This window comes from Jaculus jaculus, chromosome 18 (genome assembly GCF_020740685.1).
Source record: "Jaculus jaculus isolate mJacJac1 chromosome 18, mJacJac1.mat.Y.cur, whole genome shotgun sequence".
NCBI lineage: Eukaryota > Metazoa > Chordata > Mammalia > Rodentia > Dipodidae > Jaculus > Jaculus jaculus.
Genome location: NC_059119.1, coordinates 27,118,083 through 27,144,987, shown reverse-complemented (window position 1 = coordinate 27,144,987; position 26,905 = coordinate 27,118,083). Strand labels below are relative to the sequence as shown.

The 26,905-nt window shown below is 50.5% G+C and overlaps 1 protein-coding gene across 1 annotated transcript in view; it reads left to right on the top strand.

The window, feature by feature from the left end:
- Positions 1-17,057, top strand: part of Antxrl (ANTXR like) — a 34,819-nt gene extending 17,762 nt beyond the window's left edge. Inside the window, exons 10-17 of the mRNA XM_012948654.2 lie at positions 444-542; positions 3,066-3,135; positions 3,732-3,822; positions 5,235-5,333; positions 7,091-7,132; positions 7,942-8,052; positions 9,695-9,775; positions 16,638-17,057. Coding sequence (XP_012804108.2) covers positions 444-542; positions 3,066-3,135; positions 3,732-3,822; positions 5,235-5,333; positions 7,091-7,132; positions 7,942-8,052; positions 9,695-9,775; positions 16,638-17,057 — 1,013 coding nt within the window. The remainder of the gene's footprint in view (positions 1-443; positions 543-3,065; positions 3,136-3,731; positions 3,823-5,234; positions 5,334-7,090; positions 7,133-7,941; positions 8,053-9,694; positions 9,776-16,637) is intronic.
- Positions 17,058-26,905: the final 9,848 nt, after the last annotated feature.

Genomic DNA, 26,905 nt, shown 5'->3' with positions numbered 1-26,905 from the left:
AGATCAAGTGTCTCTTCGGTCCCTCCTGTTCTGCTCCTGGCTGTCCGACACTGAAGACACAGAAAAGAGCTGTTACTCAATGCTCAGTGGCGCCACAGGCATTTGGTCCCTGCCCTAAGCAAAGGGGGACCTGGTTCAGCCACAGCACTGAGGTCAGGACAGGGTGGTTTTATCTGTGTCACGCTAAATCCTAGAGAAGAGCAGGGTGGGGAGTCTTTCATGGGTGTGCTGGGTCAGAAATGGTGGGAGGGTGCGCTCTCAAATGTGCAGACCCCCTCCGCCCCCGCCAGCTACATTAGCATGGATGCTCAGTGAGGCCAGATATTGCCTCTTAAGGGATCCTAGAGATTCAGCTTGAGGGTGGACTTCCATGGACAGTGAGATCAGAGGGCCTGCAACTCCCAGCTCTCCATTATTGGTTATTTTAAATATTGTTCTTCCAGAATTGTACAAAGTAGACATTACTGGACATGGTTTTCACAATACAAAAGGCCAGGACCAAGTTATTTGCAGATTCAAGTTCAGTGATTCCTACTTCGTCGGTAAGTAACCTGCCCATCCCACCCCACAGTGCCCCTGAATCACATATTTCCCACACAACATCAGTTCTTTCAGAATCTAGAAACATCCACTTTCAGATGAAGGTGAATCAGAGCTGCTGTATGGGAAATGTGTTCAGCATTCCTTCATGATAAGCACCCTGAAGAAACCAGGAATGAAAAGGACATATCTCAATGTCATGAACTCTATACAGGAGAAAGCTACAGCCACTTTTACACTAAGCGAAAATGACCTAAAGTATTTCTGTTACTGAGGTTGTTCAGGTTGGAACCTGGGTGCTGGCAGCCCTAACAAGCGAGGTGCCGCCACCCGTCCCCAAGGGGTCAGTTATAAAGACAATAGCGAGAAGTGAAAGATGTGTTCAATATGGCCACATTGGAAACAGCAACAAATGACCAGGTCCGGTGAACCCCCCTCCCAAGCTCCGTCTCTGGAGTTGTAACTTGACGTTTAAACAGAGAGCAAGAAGTACGCGGAGCTAGCCGGGCGTGGTGGAGCACGCCTTTAATCCCAGCACTCGGGAGGCAGAGGTAGGAGGATCTCCGAGAGTTCGAGGCCACCCTGAGACTACATAGTGAATTCCAGGTCAGCCTGAGCTGGAGTGAGAGACCTTACCTCAAAAAATAAAAAAAATATATATAAATAAATAAAAAGAAGTACACGGAGCTAAGGAGTCTGGTTAAGGTGTGGTCCCTCCATCACTAGCTCATCACTTGACAGACACACTGTAAAATCCCTTTGTAGGAGACAGGCTCCCCTTCTGGCTGGTACCAGGGCCCCAGTCTTTCTCTCTATTAGGATGATCACATGGCTCCTGTCCTTAAGTCTGTTTTGGGGGGGGGGTTCTTGTTTTTTTGAGGTAGGGTCTCACTCTAGCCCAGGCTGACCTGAAATTCGTTATGTAGTCTCAGGGTGACCTCAAACTCATGGTGATCCTCCTACCTCTGCCTCCCGAGTGCTGGGATTAAAGGCGTGCGCCACCACACCCGGCCCCATTTTTTGATTTGTATATATTGACCCCACGTTTCCTCCCTTTCTTCTGGGTCTCCGCACCCTTGCTGGCCTTGCCTAGTGGACACTATGGTGCCAGAGGCAGCATAGAAGAGCAAAGAGAGACTGGGAGGGACATGCAACCACTTCTCACTTCATCTAAACCCAGGGGAAAAGAAATCCCCTACGGCCAAGGACCCCTGGATCAGATTTCACACCTTAGCGCAGCCAGCATGATGTTGGCCCATCCTCATAGCAGCATTTGCTTGGTCTGGCCTCGGGTCTCTCCTCCCCGCACCCCAAATCTGCAGATGTAACAGGGCAGCAATCTCCAGGGCTCAGAGCCTGGTGTCCAGAGAGCCTTCCCAGGAAGCCATTCAATCCAACATGCAGAGGAGAAGTCAAGAACCCGGAAAGCTTGGGACCAGCAGGGGTCCACTCAGCTCTTAGCCCTTGATCCCAGCTCAGGAAGTCAGCAGAGAATATAGGCTCGGGACTCAGACGTTTCTCCCATCATGGCTACCAAGCTACCCTTGGGCTCCTAAGCAAAAGAAGGACCATCTCCATTCCCTTTTAAGGTTTCCCCAGCTCCACAAATGACACTACCACCAGCTCAGCCACTCTGGTTGAAACCTGGATGTCATTGTTGATCCCCTTAGCCCATCCCCACACCCAGCACATCCGCATGTCATATTGCCTTTATAAGCCAACTGCATCTGGAGCCTGGGCAGCTCATGACAGACCAGTTGCCCTTGAAATAAAATCCAAACCTCTCCATAGAGCTCACCCCTCCTGTTATTCCTTTCTCTACTCACCAAGCTCAGTAGCTCTCACCTCAGGGACTTGGCACATGGCGCAGCCCAAAACACTCTTTCCTTAGATCATTCCATGGTAGTCTCATCTGCTTGGTCTCAGTTTACACACCAACTCCTCAGAGAGAAGCTACTTCAATGGACAAGTACACAGAGGAACCAAACACTTTGCGTGGATCTGGATCACCCATCGCCTATCTTTAGTAATTCACGTCCCATGCCATCCAGTCCCCTGACTCTCGCCACTGTTTTGAATCAAATTCTACGGAAGGCATCATTTCGTGTGCAAATATTTCAGTTTCTTCAAATAAGACTCAGTATGTCTAAAAGAAGGGGCAGGTCACCCACGAACAAGTATCTATCCTTCCCCTGCCTACGCGGCCCTTCTCTGCTCATCAGTGTCACAGCATGGTGTGCTCTGTCCTTTGTGTCGTCCTGTTTTCCTTTTACTCTCTTCCTCCCATCCCCCACCCATCAGTTCCCACAAGTGAGCTCCAAGTGCAGGGAGGGTCCCTTGTTGTGTGTTCCCGCCAGATCCCAGAGTGCTGCGGTCTCGGGGAGAGACTGGGCTCAACAGGTGTCTTGGAATAGAAGGAGGCAGGGAGTAGAAACTGGTCATCATTGGCCAGTGTCAGTATGACAGGCAGGGGGTGACAGTGTGGGAAGGACACCCCTCGACAATCTTGTGTCATTTTCTTTTAGACGAAAAAGTCATCAGTATGACTGAGAACTCCATAACTTGTCCCGGACCAATGATAGAACGACCTGGACAGTAAGTGTCCCCTGTTGGAGGCCTTGGGGAGCAGATCACGGGTCAGTGTTTGTCAGCACAGTGCATGGAATGTGGGAGCGTCCCCTCCGCTGTGGGTGGGCCCCGACGCCTTCCCGCTCACCCTGGTTGCTGTGCCCCGTGGAGATAAGGGATGCATGGTGTCCAGGCTCTGCTCAGGACAGGAGGCAGGATGCAGGATGCCGTTACCTGTTCCAGCCAAGTACCAGGGTGCTGGGGCTGAGCCAAGGGTCAAAGCCTGAGCTCTAGGCTGCCTTTCTGAGCAAAGGCAGCCACTGCGACAAAACTCGGCATGATGAGACGCTGACCTCCCTGATCCTAAGGGATGTACCATTGTGGAACAGCAGCACGGCAGGATGACCTCTCATTGTCTAACCTGGGGCCCCTCCACCACCACCGCAGACAATGGCTCCTTGTATTTGGAGAATAAAGGCTCACCTTCCTCCTGTTCATGCTCTGGGAGGTCCAAATGCTGGCACCGCAGAGCAGTTACCATGAGAATGACTGCGCACAAAACATTCACCCGACTGAGTCACTCTGGGCTCCTCTCATGCCTCGCCACCCTCTCTTTGCCTTAGGGAGGTCTCTATCACAATCAGCCTGAGCAATGGCGCTGCCTTCCTTGGGGACCAAGTCAGCATCAACAGCATCAGATGCATGAGGGCCCAGGTAAGGCCACGCCCCTGGTCATGCAGTGTCCCAGGCTGACACAGATCCACCCTGGATGATAAAGGGACATAGAGGGTCCCCAAGCCCCAAAGGCAGATTGGGTACACTGGAACCTTTCCAGTGAAGTGAGTGGAGCAGGTACCACATTGTATTCCAGGGCCTTTCTGGGATGTCTAGGGTATATGGCCCTTCCACATGGGTGTCCTGGGTCCAAGAATCCAAAGATTTCACCAGCTGCGGTCAGGCATGTGTGCCAATAAATAGCCCCAGACATAATCTTGTCCCAGGCCCTCGATCCTGCTTGGTGACACATGTCGTTTGAATTGTAGTCAGCATCCTCCTCTCTCCATCCCCAGCTGCTTCTCTGTTGGCTTGCTCTCCTGCTCTAATGGGGTCACTATCAGGAGTGTAGCCTGCTCAGCTCAGCCAGGGCCCCTAAGGAGGCTGCTGCTCCCCAGGTGCCATTTTCCCAGCTCCCTATCTGTCCTCTGGGCACCTGGGCTCCATGCAATGGTGCAGGAGGTTGTGCCCACTTGTCACCACCCTTGACTCCCCTTAGCTCAAGGGGTCCTCTCAGAGTGACAGGGCCCTCTGGGTCTGTCTGATTCATCCTCATATCCATGCCCAGGTTGGAGGGCTGAGCCCACATCTCTGCCCATGTGGAGTCTAATCCAGGGACACATCCTGGGCACAGGCAGTTAGGAAAGAAAGATTCAGAGAAGCCCCTGTGGCTCTGGCCCTGGCATTGGCCACCATCACTGCCCTCTACCAGGCCCTGTGCTTTCAGCAAAGCTGTTTCTGGGCCCAGATACCTCTTCTCTGTGGTCCTTAATCTGAACACTCTCGTGACTCCGGGGAGAGCCGGGCAAACTACAGCTGCTCGGAGTGACGGGCAGAAGCACAGTGCCCGCTCTGAAGGTCTGTGGCCCAGACTTGAGCCAGGACAGTACCTGAGCTCTGAGTTTGCAGGTGCCCATGAAGGAGGGCATTGCTTCACTATGTAGATTGCAAGTTGGGGCTCAGGAGGAGAGGTGAATCCAGATTGCAGAGCTGGGAGGTAGGGAAAGGAGCTGCAGGAGGCAGTCATGGGTCTCTTGCACCTCTCTGAGACCCCAACAGTGTGGCTCTTAGGGATCTGGGTCACCTGTAGCCTGGTGACCTATAAGTTCAAGCCACAACAAGGGTGGGACTCCTCAGATGACAGATGTCCCCCGGGGCATATTCACCTGGGCTCACAGCAGAGCTTTGGAGCAGGGCTGGAGATAAAGTTGGCTGCTTTCTGGGGGCAATCCCTGGTCCTTAGCCCCACTGTGGCTCCTCACAGTCAGGCAACCTGGGGAGAAGGGAGAGTAGGCATCTGACAAGCAAGGGGTGGACACACCGCAGTAGGTCAATGGTGCTCTTGTCCCCAGATCCAGCCTATTCCCAAGAAAATGTTACTTGCCCTCCTGCCAGCCCTGCTGCTGATCCCACTGCTGATATGGTGTTGCTGGAGGTTCTGCTGCAAGAAGGTGAGTGAGTCCTACAACGCGTCCCCTCGCCAGCCCTGGCTGCTAGGCACACGCCCTCCTGTCAGGGTCACAGACACGTGACAATACCACGGTCCAGCCTGTATGCAGTTTCTCCATCAGCTCCAAGCTCATCCTGTGATTCCACAAAGGGACACTCTGTCCTTGAATTCCTAGACCCTACACCCAGCCTGGGCTCCCGGGGTCCTCCTACCCAGCTGGCATCATGGATCAGTCTGGGTTCATGGGATCTAAAGCCAAGGCTGGACCTGGGCCCTGCAGAAATAAATACTACCCCAGCATCCTTAGACCTGGACCAGCTAGATACCTCCAGTCCTCACTTAGACAAAAGCCTAGGGAGGGACAGTACCCATGTGGTGGGAAAAAGACAAGGTCCTGCCTAAATGGCTTCTGTGGGTTCCTGGGTCCTCTGGGGCCGGCTGCGGTCCCCCAGGATATCCCAGGCGACCATGGTGGTGAGCGCACAAGAATCACTCTCAGGAGACAGTTTCAGTGAACAGCACTTGGTTTATTGTCAGGGAAATGGGTTTATAAGCAGTTGAGGGTGGGAAGAGGGTCCTAAGGGGATTGGATGTACAAGGTTGCTTGCTGATGCCTAATTAGCATATGGGGACATTCATTCCAGCACGTAGGCAAGGGCAGGGGCAGGGGCTGTGCAAAGGTGCTGGCTGATCCCATATAAGGAGTTTCCTAGGCAACTGGCCAAGGGCCACAGGGTTATGGGCAAAGCCTAAGTCTTATCTGAATGTCCAGGTATCCCATTCTTGGAGAGGGAGTAGCCTTACTTCCTGCCCATAACGGGGTCCAAGATTTTGTCCAGGAGTCCAGGCTCACTGTGACCCCCAAGAATGGGGGGAAGAGCTCCCCTGCTGGTCCAATCCCCGGCTGCTGTGACCCCTTTGTAGCCTGGGGCCTTTGTGTCAGACAGCTTAGGTTTGCTTTAACCCAGGGCCCTGCCTGTGTCCAGCAGGCTTCATATACAGTGCAGGGTGAATAGCCTCTGGCATGAAGGTGCCCCTAATGCCAACACAGATCCCTACACATTTCCTGTGCCTTGTGTCACTCCTTCACCTGAGCACAAGTGTATACAATACCCCTCACCCCCAGGCTCGGTAGGTACAGAGAGGCAGCAGTGCCTTCCCCCTTCCCAGGAAGCTCATAGTCCAGTGCCAGGTGCTGCTTTAGGCTTGAGGATGAAATGCCACCCAGGCTGGGCAGTGGCCAGGGCACCAGGTAACGCAAAGGATGAGAATGGCACTCCGGAGCAGGAGGGAAGCCAGAGGAGCTGGTGAGCTGGAGTTGGAAGGAACATTCAAGAGAGCTGGAGAGGTCAAAGGATTTGGCCCAGATCCAGCTGGTCCCAACTCTGCCCAGAGGAGCAGCAAGCAAAGAGAACTGGGAACCAGCCCTCAGGGTGGGGAGGCCAGGGAAGACTGCAAGACAAGGAGCTTCTAACGCAGAGGAAGGCAGAGCTATGAGCTCTGCTGCAGATGGGCCCGGGCATGTGTGTGGCACTCCAGCCACTGACCTCTCTAGAGACTAGCACCTTGGCCTCAACCCCAGAAAGGAACAGAGCTCTCTTGCGCCAGGTGAAGTCTGCTAGGCACAGCATCACGGGCACTTGGCACCCACATAGGCACCCAGACCATGTTATCCCCCTGCTCCAAACCAGGGCTCCCTCTGTCTACAGAGCTGAACCCACCCACTCACACCAGCCATTTTTGTTCTGCATGTTCCAGACTAAGAAGGAGCCACCACCGCCACCTCCACCAGAGCCACAGGTGAGTGGCGTTTGGGTCCTAACAGTGCCGCACTGACTGTGGGGAAGAGGCATCAGGAAACCTGGGCTCAGAACCTCCCAACTATGTCAGCATCAATAGGGGAGTCCGGAGGTCAATGACGGCACAAGGAGGCCACGGGACTTGAAGTGATGGGACCCAGACAATTCCCTAATTCCCTGCCAGCCTCCCCAGGTCTCCTTGGTCACACAATCGGTCGCATGAGCAGCTGTTCTCACTGAGTCAGAATCAGAGTGCCATAGGACTTTGTGTTGGCATGCTGGGGTTTCAGCTGGGTTTCTAGAAGAGGAGCTTCACATGACAGCGCCAGGTCTTCATGTCCAGGCTCAGGCAGGGCCTTCTGCCATTTTGCATCTGTATTCATTCCTGCCCAAACGGAAGATTCTAGGGCAGCCAAGGCTCGGGGGGAGTGATGAGCAGAGCAGAGGAGGGAGTGAGAGACTGGAGCAGAGAACACCTGGGCTTGGGCTTTGGGGGAAAACAGCCCCTTATGCTGGTTGCAGGGTGGCCTGGGGGAGGCTGCCTCTGCAAAGGCCAGAGCTGGGGGTGGGGAAGAGGAGGGCAGCCAGTTATGCTGGCTTATGCGCAGCTCCAGACCCCGCTTCTGCCAGCAGAGCCAAGGGCACCATCTCTGCCAGCCAGGAGAGGTGCCTCAGTCTTCTCGCTGAGGACTGTCCCCACAGTGGGGTAGCTTTCCACGCACCTAAGTGACCCCGCAGGGCTTGGTACTGTGCAAGGGCCATACTTGTGCAGCTGTACACAAGACGGAGAGTGACCCTTGCCACTTCTAGGAGCCAGAAGAGGAGAAAGAGCCTCCTTCTCAAGCTCTGGTACCTGTCAACACATGTCCCACTGTGATTGTCGCCTGCTGCGGCTGTGGAAGCAGAACCAGAGGGATAGAGGTGACGGGCAGCGGGCGGCGCTCAGAGACTTGGGTATGGGAGGGGACACAGCTCTGTGGGTCAGGGCCCGAATCACTTTGTGCCTGAAGACAGCCCGAGGTGCCTGTCGTGGCCCCTCAGTATGGGGGAAAGTAGCACGCAAGAGGACTCGCTTATCCCATCGGTCTCTCCAAGTACTTGGAGCCCCTTCAACACTGTCCCCATTTTAACACATAGTCACAACCTTTCCTTCCCAGCCAATCCCCGATCCTCAAAGTCATGGTCTGACAATGGTTGTTTATAGTATTTATTTATTTAAGAGCCACAGACACAGAGAAAGAGGCAGAGAGAGAATGGGCTTGCCAGGGTCTCCAGCCACTACAAACAAACTCCAGATGCATGTGCCCCCTTGTGCATCTGGCTAACGTGGGTCCTGGGGAATTGAGCCTCGAACTGGGGTCCTTAGGCTTCACAGGCAAGCACTTAACCACTAAGCCATATCTCCAGCCCTATGATGTCTTTGATGTCACACCTACTCCGTGGTTGGATAAGCCAAAATACTGAGTGACAAAGGCTTGTGTGGGCACTCATGAAAAACTCATGAAACACTCCTGCCCACCATGACAACTTGTCACATGCTAGTGGCCCTGGCCAATCTGGCTTCGTGCACTAGAAGGAGAAGAGATGCCCCGGGGACCCTGCTGCCCGCTGACATGGCCCAAAGAATCACGGGAAGGTGGTGGCTGACGTGGAAACCCTAAGGAACATCACAAGCTCCCCATGTATACAGACAGTCAGCCATTCAGCCAGATGCTCCATCAGGCCCATCCTGGGTGGGGAGAAGCTGGCCAGGTAGGTAGCAGTCTGGGGCTCTGAACTGAAAGGTCCCTTCATGTTGACGCAGAGGAAGAAAGAGAGGCCAGCAGTTCCAGGCTGGCCTTGAACTCCTCCTCTCTGCCCTGCCTCTGACTATGGCAGAGCAGACGCATCAGTTTCTCTTAAGTACACCTGGCCCTGAGCAGCTGCTCAGATCAGCCAAGATCCCACCCTGCCTCTCCCCTGCCTGTGGGCCAGCACCTTCAGAGAGGGAGGGCGCTACTGCCTGTGGCCCTGCCCGGCCTTCAGGGTCCAGTTCCACCCACCTGCCCCAACCTCCACAGGGTCAGTGGCGGGTATAAGCTGAAGGGATGAGGCGTGGCTTCTCGCAGTTAGGCCCAGGGTTCTTTTGGCTTCTGTGCCCTCCTCTGCTCTCTGCCCTGGCCCACGACACATGCTCCGGAGCAGGACATGGACCTCTAACCCGTCCTCTCCAATGCGACCCCCAGGTGCAGGCCCTTCCTTTTCCCACAGCTCCTGGACAGGCCCATGCGTGCATCATGACCTCCCTGCTTGTGCCACCCATGCCTCCAGCCTTTGAACTTCCCCAAAGCCAGCTCCAGGCTTCTTTTCCCACAGAAAGTTTGGTCCCAGATTCTGAAATTCCCTGTGACAATGACCATCCTAGACACCCAGGGTGGAATCTTCTCCCAAGAGTACGCTGGGGCTTTGTCTGTCTGGTGTGTTCCTGGGAATAATCATCAGTCATGCCAATGTGGAGCCCCATTGCCTGCTGGAGGCAGCGTCCGTGGGGCACTGCTTGCTAATGGCCACATCTGCTTTTCAGAGCCATGTGGATCCTTGTTGCAGCTACTTTTCCCCGACCTGCCACCAGATGCCAGTAATGTGGTGTCCACCAAGGGTCCAGGTAAGCCAAGCAGAGGGACACCATAAGGCACAGAATGCCCATTGCTTTTGACCTTTAAACCACCAGTGTTCTGGTCCCCTTAACATGACTTAACATCATGACTTAATCATGGCTTAACATGAGCCATGACAAAAGAGAGTTGGCTCAAGGTGGGACCTGCAGCTGTCTGCACTATAACCAGGTGTCTTCAGCTGGGACCTGCAGCCCCCACCCCCCCACCCCCGCTTTTAGGGGATAGTCCATCCACAGCATCATACAGTGCTCCAGCCTGCTTGGCAAACTTTTAACTCTGGCACGCATTCTCAAGGGCTGGTCTTGCGGCCTGAGCAGGAGAAGAGCTGTCTTAGTGGGAACTCACTGGACACCAGCCTAGATGACTTCACCCCAGTCTAGCAGCAGAGAATGCAGGCAGAGCCAGGGACCGTGTAAGCCCTCCATGTGTTCTGTGCCCCTCTTCCTAAAGTTCTCCACAGACAGCCTTTCATCCTGACTCTTTTGCTGGTAGGAAATAGAAGCAACGGGGTTAGGGTCCTGATGGAACCAGGGCATGCTCCTCGCTCCTGTCATGTTCACCCAGCAGGAAAAACTTTTTAAAATATTTGATTTTTTTTTATTTGAGAGAGAGAGAGAGAAGGGGCACTCCAGGGCCTCCAGACACTGCAAACGAACTCCAGACACATGTACCACTTTGTGCATCTGGCATACATGGGTACTGAGTCCTTAGGCTTCAAAGGCATGCACCTTAAAAGCTAATACATATATATATATATATATATAGATAGATAGATATATATTTTTTTTTAACTGCCCAGGTTTGGGTAAACTGAACCATTTTAGAATTTCCGGGGCCATGATGTGTTGAAGCATGCAGGCATGCATACACACACACACACACACACACACACACACGGACATGGTCACAGACACACAAATCTAGATGAACTAAAAGCAACTAAATGAGGTTTTAGAAGGTAGCATCTCTTCCAAGTTCAATACCATATACATATATATATACTTATATATATTTATATATATATGCATATATATATAAATTTAAAACCTGAGCATTTTTGTAGCATAAGTAGGCAGTCTTATTTATTTCTACTTTTGTGAAATGAATGTCTGCCCCATTTTAAACAACCAAAGAAAAGTTTTTGGCACCATCTCTTCCAAACGTGTATCGAAAACCCAATGCAGTTTCTGAATCTTGAGCCAAACCCTGCCTCCCACCAAGGTCTGGATTCAGATCTCCAAAATCAGTCAGGAAAATCAGGTTCACTTTGTTAAATCCCGCTATCTTTATGAACCTGATGCCTACATCTCTCCAGCCCCAAAGTTACTTCTTTTTTTTTTTTTTTTTTTCAAGGTAGGGTCTCACTATAGCTCAGGCTGACCTGGAATTCTCTCTGTAGTCTCAGAGTGGCCTTGAATTCTCAGTGATCCTCCTCCTCTGTCTCCCTAGTGATGGGATTAAAGGCATGTGCCATCACATCTGGCCAAAGTTACATTTTTTAATGAAACCACCAACATTATTGTTGGAAGGGAGGTAGAGAGCCAAGAAACCAAGAAACCAACCCTCAGTTACACAGTCAGAAGGCAATAGAACCAGCACCCTGGCTCAGTCCCCTTATTGTGATTGCAGCTCCTCCTCCGTGTCTGCATTTCACAGACCGAGGCCTTCACATCTAGTTTAGGGCTCAGCATTGCAAGATTGCTCCGTGGCATGACCAGGCTAAGAACTGACTCTGGGGGAGGCTCGCTTCTGAGACAGGCTTTGTCCCAAGTGTCATATTGTCAGGGTGCTTATTGAAAAGTACATCTTCCTGCAGTACAAAATGTGATATGCAAAGCATGTATGAATATTCATATCTTTGTAGGTCTGGAGAATTGAACCCAGAGCCTTGTTTATGCTAAGTAAAGGCTTTATCACTGAGCCATATGACCCGACATTTTTTAATATAAATATCTTTATTTATTTATTTGAGAAAGAGAGAGAAGATATGGGAACACGTGGCCTCTTGCCACTGCTCACAAACTCCAGCTGCACGCACCAATTTGTGCGTCTGGCTTTATGTGGGTACTGGGGAATCAAACCATAACAGCAGGCTTTGCAAGCAAGTGGCTTTAACCATTGAATCATTTCCCCAACCCACCAGACCTTTGTTTAAAAAAATATTTTAATGTATTTATTCAAAAGAGAGAAAAAATGGATGTGCCAGAGCCTCTTGCTGCTGAAAACAAACTCCAGACACTTTGTGCCACATTGTACATCTGGCTTTACGTGGGTGCTGGGGAATTGAACCAAGGCCAGCAGACATTGCATGCCTTTAACTACCAAGCCAGCTCCCCAGCCTACACCAGACCTTTTATAAACTTCTTATTTTGCGACAGTGTCTAACTAAGTTTCCCAAGCTTAGTTAGGCTAGCTCTCATCCTTGAACCCATTCTCCCAAGAGCTTAGTTAGGCTAGCTCTCATCCTTGAACCCATTCTCCCAAGAGTTGTTCCAGGTGGCAGTTGAAGCTTGCTGGTGTCTGGGCAAGTTTCAACTGCTACGCAGAACAACTGTTTCGTATAAAGCATAGACGCATCCGAATTTAGGAGGTCTGTGAGTAACACTGCAGGGAAGTCAAGCTATGACAATTAGTGGTTAAAGGCACTTGTCATGAAAGAGCTTACATTTTTACTGGGGAGTGTCCGGAGTGACAAAGTCTGTCTGGAAAATTGAGTCATTCGTATGCTAGAAAATGTCTGGTTGGTTAGAAAAGGGTACTTGACATTTCAGCTACAAACAAGTTGTTAAGAAGTCAGTGGAATCAGAGAAATTCCTTCCATGCAGAAGAAACAACCAGTGCAAATGTTCCAGGACAACTTGGCCTCAGTGAAGCGAAGGCTGGAAATCAAATGCTGTCTTTATCTACCTGTTCATAGCAGAGCTCACTATGCTTATGAGGGATATGGAAGACCAGCATGCTCCAGCACTATAGACTGGAGTGTTGAAAGGAGCAAGCTTTCCATTGCTTTCTGACGTCTGGATCCACAGAGCATATGTGAATGGATGGATGGATGACTGATAATAGATGATGGATGGATGCTTATAGTTGGACATGGTCCTGTGAATTTGCTTTTGGTCTTTTTTTTTCTGACACAGAAAGGCATTTCAGATCAAAGTCACAGGAAGCTGGTTGGGGGACTGTGTTGGGGGGGTGAAGAGGAGTCCCTTTTAACATTTTCAAGGTGACCATAGATGAAACTGCCTCAGTCACACTGAGTTGCTTAACCTCTCCAAGACTTATTTTCTTATCTCAGAACTAGAAACAAAATGATGGTGCACACCTTTAATCCCAGCACTCGAGAGGCAGAGGTAGGAGGATCGCTGTGAGTTTGAGGCCACCCTAAGATTCCATAGTGAATTCCAGGTCAGCCTGGGCTAGAGTGAGACTCTACCTCAAAAAACCAAAATATATGTATGGATAGAGAGAGAGAGGGAAAAATGAAACTCCACAGTCAAAACTTCCATTGTGAAGAATGCCAAGTCATGCAATGCAGAAGCTGAAAGAACGGCCCAGTGAGCTGCTGTGGCCAGATGACCAGAATTTCCCAGGGTCCTGTCTCTAGATCCAGACCAGGCCCACCTGCTGGCTGCCTGTCCTACTGGTTTTCTGTACCTCTCTGGTGAAGCCCTATAGTTGTAACTTAGGATGGGCATCTCTGGCGACTTTTCCGAAGTGAGAACTAAAACGGTCATGGGTGGGAAAGAGAGTGAGGCAAGGGGCAAGGTAAGGACACAGAAAATAAGCTCTTCTCTGGATCCTGGGTGGAATATGCCAATCAGTTCAAAAGAGTATGTGACAGACTCCAAGGGGAGCCTCCGCTGCACGCTTTGCAACTTGAGATGCCATTTTGTTTCTTATTAATCTTTAGAACTTTAAAAAAATTAGTTGTGTGCGTGTGTGCGTGTGTGCGTGTGTGTGTGTGTGTGTGTGTGTGTGTGTGTGTGTGTGTTATTGTTGTTGTTGTTACCACAAACAAATGCCTGTTTGGCTTTACATGGGTGGCTGAGGAATTGAACTCTAGGCCAACAGGCTTCATAAGCAAGTGCTTTCAACTGCTAAGCCATCTCCTCAGTACCACACCCCCGCCCCCGACCATCAATCTTTTAAGAAAGGAACTCCTTCAAGCTATTTTAATCATAACAGCTAACCAAACCAAAGAATTTTGTTTTGACATGGCATGGGTCCTCTTGTTGTTGTAATTGCTGCTGCTGCCATTGGAAGAGGAGGAGGAGGAGGGACAGACTATTTCTAGTTGTCTGACCTCTGGCCAAGTTCCCCCTAGTTGCCTGGATATTGTTTTGAGACCAATGGGTATCCTAGGGCTAATCTTGCCTTTCTATTACCAGATTCTTCTTTTAAAAAAATGTTTGCATTTATTTGAGAAAGAGGAAGATAGAGATATATAGATGATAGAGAGAGAGAGAGAGAGAATGGGTGCACCAGGGTCTCGAGCCACTACAAACACACTCCAGACACATGTGCCTACCTTGTGCATCTGACTTTACATGGGTCCTGGGGAATCAAACCTAGGTCCTCAGGTTTCATGGGCAAGTGCCTTAACCACTAAGTCATCTCTCCAGCCTAACCAGTTTCTTCTTAACAAAGGAGGCATGCTTCAGAAGTTAGACTCAATCATAGGTGGTTGCAAATGTCCTAGTGGCACTTGGTAACCACCAACGCCCAGCAATTGGGGTGTTTGGCACTTGAAAGAAGTTCAGCAGCAAGGAGTAAACGTGCTAAATTATTTACAGTCACACGTGAACCAAGCAGACTGAAAACAAGAGTTCCCGCAAAACTCTTCAATGGCATATGCAGAGAAGGCAAAACCATTAGGTACACAAAACCAGGAACCAAGTCATAAGGGACTCTTCTAAGAAGAGAGGGAGGGGCTCCTTCTGAGAAAAGACTCACCAGGGGAGAAAGGGAAACCCTAGAAGCAGAGAACAAAGGGCCCAATAGTGATGCCGTGTTTCGTTCCAAGGGTCGCTGATTCCCTGCAAGGGTGGGCTCGCTTCGAATCCTGCTTCTGACACCAAATACCACACTAAAACACAAGCAGAGAGATTCCCCCATGATTTACTGGGAACCATGAGGGTTATACATGCATAGTAACCTGGGCCCATATTTAAAGAGTTAAAATAAGAAAGGGAAAAGGGAAAAGGCAAAAGAGGAAGGTCCACAGGCATTATTTGGAAACAGTAACCCAAGGCCACAACAATTCATATAAGGATATTCAAGGAGCACCAGTCCAAGGCTCAACAGGCATCCGATAGGTAGATGTCTGTGCAGAAGTGTTTGCAAACAGGATTTAAAAAGCAATGAGTCTCTTTCCGCATGGACATCTCAGTCGTCCATTTAGTTAGATAAGAAAGAGGCAGAAAGGTTTTCTTCTATGTCTGCTGTTTCTTAATTGCCTTCAGCTGAAACAATATTTACGTCAAAGAGGCACATTTTAGGACGACATATTCTGTCTCATTCACAGGCCTACCAATCCCAGACCTGAGCCACATCGCAGCCTTGCCAGCAGCCAGGCTTTTCTTTATCTCTGTTCTGATTAGGAGCTCTGGAGGCCCAGAGGCTCAGTCTGTGTAAGTCTGTTGTGTTCTAGTCCGGTTTGGATTTTACTTTTGTCTTGGGTTTAGATTTGCTATTTTTTTTTTTTTTGACTTTTGTTTTGACTGCAGAATAAAATGCAGATACCGGAGAAAAAAATTAAATAAATAAATTCTTTCCTCCCTTTTTTTTGACAATCTCCCCTGAGCCATGCAGGGCATATTAGAAATCTCCTTTGGGGTCGAGCTCTGAGCAAACTCTGTCTCTGCTTCGTCGAGACACTCTCTCCTCACCGTCTACGCTGCCTCCCTGGAGAAGGTTCTCTGGCAGAAAGAGCAGCACTCATATGTTCATTTTTTTTAAATATTTTTTTGTTCATTTTTTATTTATTTATTTGAGAGCGACAGACACAGAGAGAAAGACAGATAGAGGGAGAGAGAAAGAGAATGGGCGCACCAAGGCTTCCAGCCTCTGCAAACGAACTCCAGACGCATGCACCCCCTTGTGCATCTGGCTAACGTGGGACCTGGGGAACCGAGCCTTGAACCGGGGTCCTTAGGCTTCACAGGCAAGCGCTTAACCGCTAAGCCATCTCTCCAGCCCTCATATGTTCATTTTGCCACTTTGCACTGTTCCTTGGGCCACGGCGGGTGTGACAGAGATGACTCATCCAGCGCTAAACACTCAGCTTTCTCTTTTTGTCACAAGACCTGCACTGTTCTATGCCCGTAATATGTTGATGTAGAGAACAGAGGAGGACCAAAGGAATGGGCCAACAATCAGAGGAAGGGCTGCCTTGAAAGAGAAGAGTCCTCAGTGGGATGGCACTAGGAAGAGAGGACAAAAAAATAAAAAAAGAGGATAACACAATCAAATTATAGCATGTTCATACATTAAAATTTCCAATAAAAACTTTAAAAATAAAAATATAAAGGGACGAGCATTTAGGATCCTGGGTTATGGGTTGCTACGCAGCTGTTTGTGTAAAATCATTGATTGAAAGCTCTTTGGTGGCCTTTGTGTGCTGCTGGGATTCCAGCAGTCTTTCATGATCGCTTTCCACTTCTGTTAGTACTTGACACAAGTGACTCCATTTTGATTATGAGTTGATGTGATTCACAAGGAGTATCAATAGCATTATCTGTCCAGTCCCGATGTGTCCCGACGCCACCACCTTAAGCCAGGCAATTTCAGCCTTCTGGCCCAATCCCAGGGACATCTCAATGACCTTCTCTCTCTCTCTTCCCCTTACAGGAGAGATGCTCCAACTACACTGTCATGAACCCCAGTTGCACACAGGCGTGTAGCCCAAAGATCTGCCTTCGCCCCAATAGGGAGTGTTTCCACATCACACAGCCTCCCTGCAGATCAAAGATCGCCCTTCAACCCGGCGAACAGTGCTACCAAGTCGCAAAGGCACCCGGCTCCTCTAGGTTCTACCTCCAAACCAGCCCAGACTGCGTCCCTATTTCACAGACCGTGTACACCCCCAGGATGTGCCCGCAGTCTTACCAGAGGTGCTTCTCCCTCAACAGTTACCCAAAGTGCCAACCCCTCCCAACCAGGTGCACGAGGTGCCCCTCCCGGATGTTGCCGCTGCTCCCTCCCAAAGCCCGTCAATCTGTAGATTCCCTTTACCAGCCTAGCAGGTCAAAAAAAGGACACAAATCCTAAGATGAACAGCGTTTTGTCTGCTAAACTGGACACATGGATCAGATGGTGGATTACGGTCAGAAAGCTTTGGCACCCGTTGCTGATCAGCGTTTGTCGCCTGGGGAGAGGACGCACTCTCTGACATGCGTTTATGCTCCACCCGTCAGGACAGACAGAGTTCTACGGTGTGTCCCACTCCCTGCAACTCTCTCCCTTTATCCCCAAAGCCTGGGACAAATCGGATCTTCTACAAAGACCCCATGTGAAACATACACACACACACCCCCAAGCTCCCTAAACGCTTGCAAAGAGAAATGCTTGACTTTTTTCATCTGATTACATGTTCCTGATTTTCACCCAAATGTTGAACGATCTACAAAGAGGCAAAGCCCCTTTTGGAAGCAAGATTTCTCTTTGCAGATTTCCCATGCAGTCCCCAAGCCTGAGGGGTTTCAGGGGCTCTTGTGCACCTCACCAAGACCAGGCAAACATCCCCTGAGTGTCCTGTGTCTTCAGAGGGGAAAAAAAAAGTCAGCTGAGCTGAGTTCTGCAAACCCCATGTCATCACCCAGTGCATCACCAGTGTCTGTGTGATCTCACAGGCGTCTGTCACACATGAGCACGGGGCCCTGACAAGTAGCCCTAAGCTCTTCTGGAGGGACCACAGGGTGTCATGATTGGCCAGCTATTCCAAATCTGGATAGCTCTGCACCCTCCCCGATCTCCTTGAAGGTGATCCTAGGGCTTGGCAGCTGAGGTTTTCTAATGCAAATACAGATGAAAATAGGCCAGGTCTTTCTTGGCTCGGCACCAGTATTGACCAACTCAGATGAATGACAATGACTGTACCATCCTTCACGGTTCTGAAGAGAGGGGTTTGCTGGGAGAGCTGGCGCTGTGAGCTCAGGGCTTGTTAGCACGCTCCTCTTGGTCCTGTAACTGGGACTTTCAAAGATGCATTCAAGCAGTATCTCTTTATTGTCCCTTCCCCAGCTGCTACGTCCTGCCCTGTTCCATGTTGTCACACCCTGGACCCCACTTCTGGGTTCCACCAGCTGCTGGGATGGGGCCCAAGCCTCTCCCACCCTTCCAGGCCTCTCTCAATGTCTGGCAGCTCTCTTACGCTATCAACCCAGTATCCTCCCCGGAAGGAGGAAGAGCAGGTGGGGAAAACGGTTGCTGGTTGTGGCAAGGTGCACACTCCGGTCTCCCAGCCTTCATCCATTGAACAGCAGAGGGCAACAGGTACAGGCAGAGAGCACAGGAGAGCTGGGTTGGGCCTTAGTGACCAGATCTTCTGCCCATAGACCAGGGCTCGGTGCCCTCCCCCATGGTGCCCCATGCTCTATAGCTGGTGACTAAAGCAGGCCCTCCAGAAGCTCATCCAATGATGACGCAGCTTTAATGCAGCCCCAAGGTCACTCGCTTATCATGGAAGTGACAGGAAACTCCCAGAGTGCAGGAGGGACTATGATACATAAGATGCCCTTTCTCCATGCTAGACCCTCAACCAAGGGACTATGGGATGTCACAGCAGAACCTTGGGGTGCTGCTCCCCGTTGTTTCATCCTTCAGTATGTGTGGCTGGGGCCCCACCAGTGAGTCATTGCATCCTCGCTAATGTTGTGTGAGCTTGGCCTGTTTGCATTCCTGTTGATAGATTGGGAAAACACTCACCTTTCTGAGAACTTACAAAGCATGCCCAAGATCCCAGAGCCTTCCAGTGGAAGAGCCAGGAGTTGGTACAGAGATATTTCCTGCAGTGGTATCCTGGGGACTGCTCTTGTCCCTAAGGGTGGAGGCTCCGCCTGGGCTGAAGTGCTCAGAACCACCATCTATCAGTATAATCTCCAATCTTGGGCCCAGGATGGTTCCCTTTGAAGTCAAGAGCCCCGCTTGGATCCCCACCAGGGTCAGCAGAGGCCCCTCTCTACATACACACAGGCTACATCAGAATGTGCCCGCAGCTTGTGATTGCCACAGGTCTAAGTTCCCATGGTCCCTTCCCCCAGCTGGGGGACTTCTATCAACTTATTTCAGAAAGACTCTCTCAACAGGGCCCAGAGGACATAAAGACAGGACTGTGTCATATGCATAGGTTACTGATAAGTGGTCCCCAAGATGGCCAGGCTTCAGTGGAGCCAGACACTGGAGAACCTAGGAGACTCACTCTTAGCTTCTTTCAGACCATCCGCTGACCACATGACCTCTATGCTCTGTCCCTTACCTGTGCCTGCATTTCCTTCCTTCTGTCTTATCTAACTCTCTATGCACCTCACTTGCCCCAATCCCACCCCCTCTCTCATTGCCCATCCTCCACCCAGTCGGCATGCACAGGCTGCTGGCCTTCTCCCAGGGCTGTGTTGCTGGAAGAAAGATTCTAGTCGGCCCAGTGTGGGTCAGGTTTCCACTAGTCAACATTGTATGGCTCTAACCAAATACCCAAGAGAATTCACTTGACAAAGATTAAAAGGATTGCTCAGCTTGTGGTTTTGAAGGTATCAAATCCAAAAATCAGATGGCCTCTCTCTGTGATTTTTCTGGTCAGGGCAACATGTGACACAGCCAACATCAGGAGCCAGAAAGACGTATAGGAAGAGGTTAGGGTCCCACAGCGCCCTTCAAAGGCAGGCTTCCAATGATGTAAGGTCCCTCTCACTAATGCCACCTCCAGAGGGACTTCCCCTCCAGGAGTGGCTGTAATGTAAGACAGAGAGGAAGAGGGACTGGCTTCCCCATGGCCTTTGAAAGACACTACACAAACCATGGCAGTTAGCATGCCTGACCTCCAGAACCACGCTGTCACACACACAAGGCTGCTGTCAGGCAAAGCTTGGCACTTGAGTCTTACCCACCTGTCTCATCATGAGTGGTCCCCGTCACCCCACATGCCCCACTCCTGCTCCTCCTTCCACTCACACTCCAGTGTCCCCAGGAAACTCAGCCATGAGCAGAGAGCCCCTCAGCAAGCACTCACCCACCCCAGCATGGCCCCTCTGTTAGGGTTTCCAACTGCCACTGCTCCCATCGTACAAACCCAGCCTGAGCCCACATGAAGACTTGCTCTGCGCTCAGGCGGTGGGTGAGGAGAGCGGGGACTTCTTTCCACCCCTTATGTGCAAGAAATGGGGACTCTGGGCTCTTAGTAGCAAAGCCATTGCATTAGTTTACCATGGCTGACATAACAAAGTCTCAGGCTGGGTGACTCAATAGAACTTTATCTTCTCCTAGTTCTTGAAGCTAGAAGATTGAGGTGTGTTCATCAGCTTTCTGTTACTATAACAAAAAAACCTGCAGATAATCAACTTTGAAAGAGGAAAGGTTTGTTTTGTTTTAGAGTGTTAGAATTTCAGTCCACGGCTTCTCGGCCACATTGCTCTAGGGTCTATGGCTAGACAACATGTCATAATGAGAACTACATGATATAGAAGGCTGCTCACCTCTGGGTGGCTGGGAAGTGAGGGAAAGAGGAAGAGGAGGGGCTGGGTTTCTAAAAACCCCTTCAAAGGTTCATCTAAGATCTCCTCTAGGTCCCACCTCTTAAAAGTCCTACCACTTCCTAAGAGTGCCCAGCTGAGGACTTAGCCATGAACGCATGGGCTTCTGGGGACATTCAAGAGCCAAACTTCAGCACAAGATGTGGGCCAGATCTGATACCTCTGAGTCTCTGGGAAGCTTGGCTTGTAGATGGGCACCTCTCTGCATCCTCCATGGTCTTTTTCTCCGGGTGGGACTGTTTCTTAATCTCTTAGTAGAAGGATATGAGTCACATTAGAGGGGTCACAGCCCATCATGACAGGTAAGCCATAGCAGCAGAAGGTGAGGTGGCTGGTCACATCTGCAGTGAGGAAACAGAGAGGTGCATGCAGATGCTCGGCTTCCTTTTCCTGCAGCCTAGGACCCCAGCCAACAGGATGGTGATGCGCATGCTCAGGGTATGGCTCCTCAGAAACACCCTCATAGATAGCCTCCCCACGACCCGGTGGTATGTTTTGCAGTGAATCTGACTGAAGCCAATCAAGTTGATGATAAAGACTGACCATCAGGGCTGGAGAGATGGCTTAGCGGTTAAGCACTTGCCTGTGAAGCCTAAGGACCCCGGTTTGAGGCTCAGTTCCCCAGGACCCACGTAAGCCAGGTGCACAAAGGGGTGCGTGCGTCTGGAGTTCGTTTGCAGTGGCTGGAGACCCTGGCATGCCCATTCTCTCTCTTGTTCTCTCTGCCTCTTTCTCTGTCTGTCACTCTCAAGTAAATAAAAATGAACACAACACATTACAAAAAAAAAAAAAAAAAGACTGCCCATCATAAACCCCATCTCCAGAGAGTTACATTCCTGGGCTCAGTGATCCAGGACTTTAATCTATGGAGTCAGGGAGAATACAACCTCACCCACACCAGCCTCTCTCAGCAATTCTGTTAGGGTTGGTTTGTACAACCTAGGCTCTGAAGCCAATGGCACCTTGAGGGAAGACTCCAAAACGTTTTAAAGACAAAAGGACCAGAGTCCCTGCTGGGTTCCACTGCTCTGGGCAAGCTGGGTGGCCCCAGGCAGGTTTTCCGTGAGCTGTAGTGAGGGCTGACTTGGATTAAGTACACACCCCAGACCTGCCACACAGCAGAGCTCCTAAGAGACAGGCATTGAGGACATACCAGCTTGGGATCCAGCAGCTCAAGACAGGCTGCAACGCCATCATCTCTTTGAGCAGTGAGGGAGTTGCAGCCTTGAATTCATAATCCTGACAGAGGTTCTGGAACTATAAAGTCATCCAGGTCAGATGGCCAGTGGTTGGACTGGAGAGATGTCTTAGTGGTTAAGACATTTGCCTGCAAAGCCGAAGGACCCAGGTTCAATTCCCCAGCTCCCATGTAAAGCCAGATACACAATGTGGTACATGTGTCTGGAGTTGCTTTACAGTGGCTGGAGGCCCTGACATGCCCATTCTCTCTTTATCTGTCTCTGCCTGTCTCTTTCTCATATATATGTACGTGTGTGTGTGTGTGTGTGTGTGTGTGTGTGTGTGTGTGTGTGTGTATACATATATTTATTTCAGAACAAGAGAGAAAGAGGTAGAGAGAGAGAGAGAATGGGCATGCCAGGGCCTTCAGCCACTGCAAATAAACTCCAGACTCATGCATCACCTTGTACATCTGGCTTACATGGGTCCTGGGGAATTGAACCTGAGTCCTTCGGCTTTACAGGAAAGTGCCTTAACTGCTAAGCCATCTCTCCAGCCCAATATGTATACATATGGGTCAGTGGTTCAGCTCAGAAGCCCCAAATTAACCTGGAGTCTCAAACTCAAGTATGCAATTCTTTATGATCAAAATCCGTGACACTTCCTTCCCTATCCCCCTGATATTTGAGGCTGGGTGGTGTATCCCAGGAAGGAAACTTTGGTTTGGAGGGCAGATGGCCCAGGAGGGGTTCCCGGGTTGTAGAAAGCTGGGGCTCATACTTTGAAATTAGCACAGGCTATGTCTGCAGAAACGTCACCTTGGGTCCAGGGACAGCAGAGACAGGGCTAAGGGTCTCCATTGTACGTCTCCCACCTCCACCCAGGATCATCCTGCCTTGGCCATGCCTGGCATTGGGTGCTCAGAGAACCTTCCTGAGGCCTAAGGATGAGGATGTGATAGTTCACTGTTCCAGAAGGTGGCGCTCAGAATTTACATATGTCACTAGGCAGAGGTGAAACATTCCTTTTAAGGCATTGGTGCAAACAGAAATCATAGACCAAATACAATGAAGACTTCACGTTGGCCTCCATCGTGCGCCTCTTGTCGCCACACTGTCAGCTTTAGAACTATTTTCTTTTTTCTGGAGCTTAGAGGGTGTGGTGGTTTAATTCAGGTGTCCCCCATAAACTTAGATGTTCTGAATGCTAGGTTCTCAACTGATGGAGATTTGGGAATTACCACCTCCAAGGGGAGGTGTATTGTTGGGGGCAGCTTACGGGTGTTATAGCCAGCTCCCCGATGCTAGTGTTTGGCACACTCTCCTGTTGCTATTGTCCACCTTACGTTGGCCAGGGGGTGATGTCTACACTCTGCTCATGCCATCGTTTTCCCCTGCCATCATGGAGCTTGCCCTCAAGTTTGTAAGCCAAGATACACCCTTTTTATTCCCAAAAGCTTGGTTGGATGATTTCTGCTAGCAATGCGAACCTGACTGCAACAGAGATATTTCTTTAAAGCTTCAAGAAAAAAAAAAAAAAAAAAGAGTCCGGAGTTGCCTGAGAGAGGCATTCACCCTGAGCCACCCGTGAACACACGGCTTCCCTGCACTGACTCATCATGTCCTGGACAGCAGACCCAGGGGCCCTGAGGCTGGCACACAGGGCTGTCTGATGCCCACACACAGAGCCAGGCACTCACGAAAGAGCCCTGCTGCTTGGTGGTGTCACCATCTCCCCTTCGTCCCAAACTATTCCATCTCCTTCTCATTCTTGCTGGCTTTGGCACTTGGAAGTCACACTCTGTATCCCAAGACTGGCTATTATTCAGGGTACTTCCATATCCATGTGACAACCTGTCCAAGGTGATGGGCCTGAACCCATCCTTGAGTCACCCTCCTCCCAAACTCACTCATCTGAAAGACAGACAATTCAGATATCTTCTCACCAACTCCATGGATGCCCCAATTTATGTGTCATGGCCCATTATTTATTTAACTTCCAATTTAAACTTCAACCCATCCACATCTCCATTTTCTCTCCAGTGCCACCCTCTTTAGCCAGGCACACAGCCTATTCTCATTCTAGCATGTTCTGGATTTCATCATCATCATCATCATCATTATTATTATTATTATTAGAGAAAGAATTGGCATGCCAGGGTTTCAGCGACTGAAAATTAATTCCAGATGCTTGCGCCACCTAGTGGGCATGTGCGACCTTGTGTTTGCTTCACCTTTGTGCATCTGGCTTACATGGGATCTGGAGAGTCAAACATTTGTCCTTAGGCTTCGAAGGCAAGCGCCTTAACCACTAAGCCATCTCTCCAGCCTTGATTGGTATTTCTGACACCCCTCCCACACACACCCCACCCTACCCCAGCCCCTTTTATAAGACAGAGTCTCATTCTGTGGCCCAGTCTGACCCAGACTCTCTCAAGCTCAAGGTAATCCTCTTGCTTCGGCCTCCTCAGTGCTGGGATCACAGATGGGAGCTACCACACCATCTCTGAGCCCTGTTTTTGCGTCCCATGCTCAGGGTAAAACGTCACATGCAGCTGTATGAAGCCAGTTATCTGCCTTTTCTGTATCTTTCCTGGGTTGCTGGAGGCTCTGGGGAGCCATAAGCCAGCAGGTATGTCAACCCAGCAGCCCACATGGGCCAATGTCCATTCACCACCTTAGGCTAAGCCTCAATGCTGAGCACACTTTTTAATGATAAGTTTAGCTAAGGACAGAAATTCCATTTTTAAAAATTTTTATTTTACAGAGTGTATGCACACAAGAAAGAGAGAGGGAGAGGGAGAGGGAGAGATTATTGGCATGCCAGGGCCTCAGCCACTGCAATCGAACTCCAGATGCTTGTGCCACCTAGTGGGCATGTGCAACCTTGCATTTGCCTCACCTTTGTGTGTCTGTCTAATGTGGGATCTGGATAGTCGAACAAGGGTCCTTAGGCTTTGCAGGCAAGCACCTTAAATGCTAAGCCATCTCTCCAGCCCTAGGAATCAATTGTTAAGTGTCAGAAAAAAATGATGAAGACATATTTTTGAAAGGAAGGTCAGTGGTGGACTGCTGAAACCTTGAAGCTTTGAGGACAGTGCTTATGTCCAAGGGACTAAGTTGCTGTCTGCCAGGTTTAGGAGTTGGAATCTTCTCCTCCCCAAGCCACAGAGAGCTACATAAGGCTAACTATCCCCCCCCCCATCTACACACATACACTCCCAACCTCCTAAAATAGAAACCAAAGACTTCTCCCCAGCCAGGACACAGCTCAGAAGAAGGTTCCCTGCCCTGGACACCTGTGGAAAATCACTGGCTCAAGTCTGCAGTGGATCAGTACAGAAAATCTAGGTTGAGAAGTGAACATGGGAACCCACCTCCAGTTGATGGAGTTTGACAGATTCTAGCAAAACTCTCCCTCTGAGACACCTTCCCCAACCAGGGCACTGGGCCAGCTTTGGTAAACTACTTCCTGCCGAAGAGGAGACAGGAGGGAAAACCCTATGTGTCTAACCAAAGAAAGCTAAGAGTCAAGATACAAGAAGTTAGTAGCCAAGAAAGTAGACAGAAAAAAAATCTGAAGGGACATTAAAATAAAGTGTCTGTAAAATATTCAAAAAATGATAAAACTATAAGACAATTAACAGCTACCTGTGAAAGGGAAAGAAACTTCTGGAAGCACATTAAATTAGAAACTTAACACTCCACAGAGCAGAAGAGATAGGAGAGATGATTGGCACGCAAGTCTATAGTGTCCACGTGCAGCTCAGATAACTGACATGAACCGTGAAGTTGAGAGTGGACCCCAATAGCAGATGAAAGGCTGCAGTGTGTGGCTGCTCTTCCCCCGCCCTCAATGACCAGAGGTGACAGGAAGATGCCAGATTCCAAACCCACAAGCCCACAAACTGGGTATGCTTCCATTCCAGACCAAAGTAAATGGTAGAAACATCCACAGTGGAGCCTGATGCCCACAGAGAGACTCAGAGGACTGAAGTTCCAGAAAGGTCAGGTGGGCCGATGTTGACAGATGGGCTACTCGGACACTGAGAGCTGGCCCTCTCGTGGGGCAGATCCAGTTCCACGGTCTATCCACGGGTCCATGTTCTCCTCTCAGACCAGGCAACTGACTTGGTTAGTCTCTGGCCAACACTAGAGCTGGACAGCTGGTCATGGATGTATACCACGTGCCTATATCCTAACCTCTGCCAACTGCTGCCCTCCACCGCTTCATCCCACTTCCGGCCTGTGATCTCCCCTTGTCTCTCACTGAACGGTCAAAACCAAGGTCACGGTGAGCACAGGCCTGCAGTCACCCTGGGAGGATTTGTCCGCACCCTGCTCCAGGTCCCCATGGAAGAACTCACCGTACCCTGCCCTTCCTCCCAGTCAGGCGGGCCCTGGGAGGACACGTGAGCGAAATCCCCCCGTTGCTACCTCCTCAGGATGCTCCACTCATCTCTGACGTCATCCGACAGCCCACAAGCCTCACCCAGACTCCAGCCCCACCCACTTGTTCCCGCATGACTCTTCAGCCTCCACAGGGCACACCCTGTCACTCTACAGGCCGGTGCACGCTTCTCCCTCCATCCGTCCCGTGTTTACACAGACGGGAGTACGCTGTGTGGCAGACCGTACCTCTATGCACACACACACTCTGTCTCATTGCACACGGGTTACAGGAGCCCATGCCCAGGCCTCCTTGTACTATTCCACTTAGCTGCTGGCTAGCTTCTGTGGTACTTCAAGGCCCCGTGGAGAATCTCTTTCTCTCATCAGCCTCACGGTCCCAGACTCACATAACACCTCCTCCCCTTCACTCATGCTGGGTCCTGGGTTCTCCTCCCTGCGCTTGTTCCTGGCTTGCAGGGCTGTGTTGACCGTCTAAGCTCCCCCCCACCCCACCCACAGAGCCAGGGGCCTGTATGGCCAGCACCATGCACTCAGCTCAGTGTCTAGAACACAGCCCAAGGCAGAGCCCTGAGGTTTGACGCACGTGTGGTGGGGTCTGGAGGGCCTGCAGGAGCTCAGCCACGTCCTGAGCACTCCCAAGCACTAGGCAAGTGTCTGCCCTCCTCATTTTCCATGTAGCCCTCCCAAAGCCCACCCACATGATCAAAAGGGCAGGGTGCAGTGAATTCTTCAATTGTGCACTTGGTCTCCTAAGTTCTGCGTGGCTCCAGGGTTCAGAGGA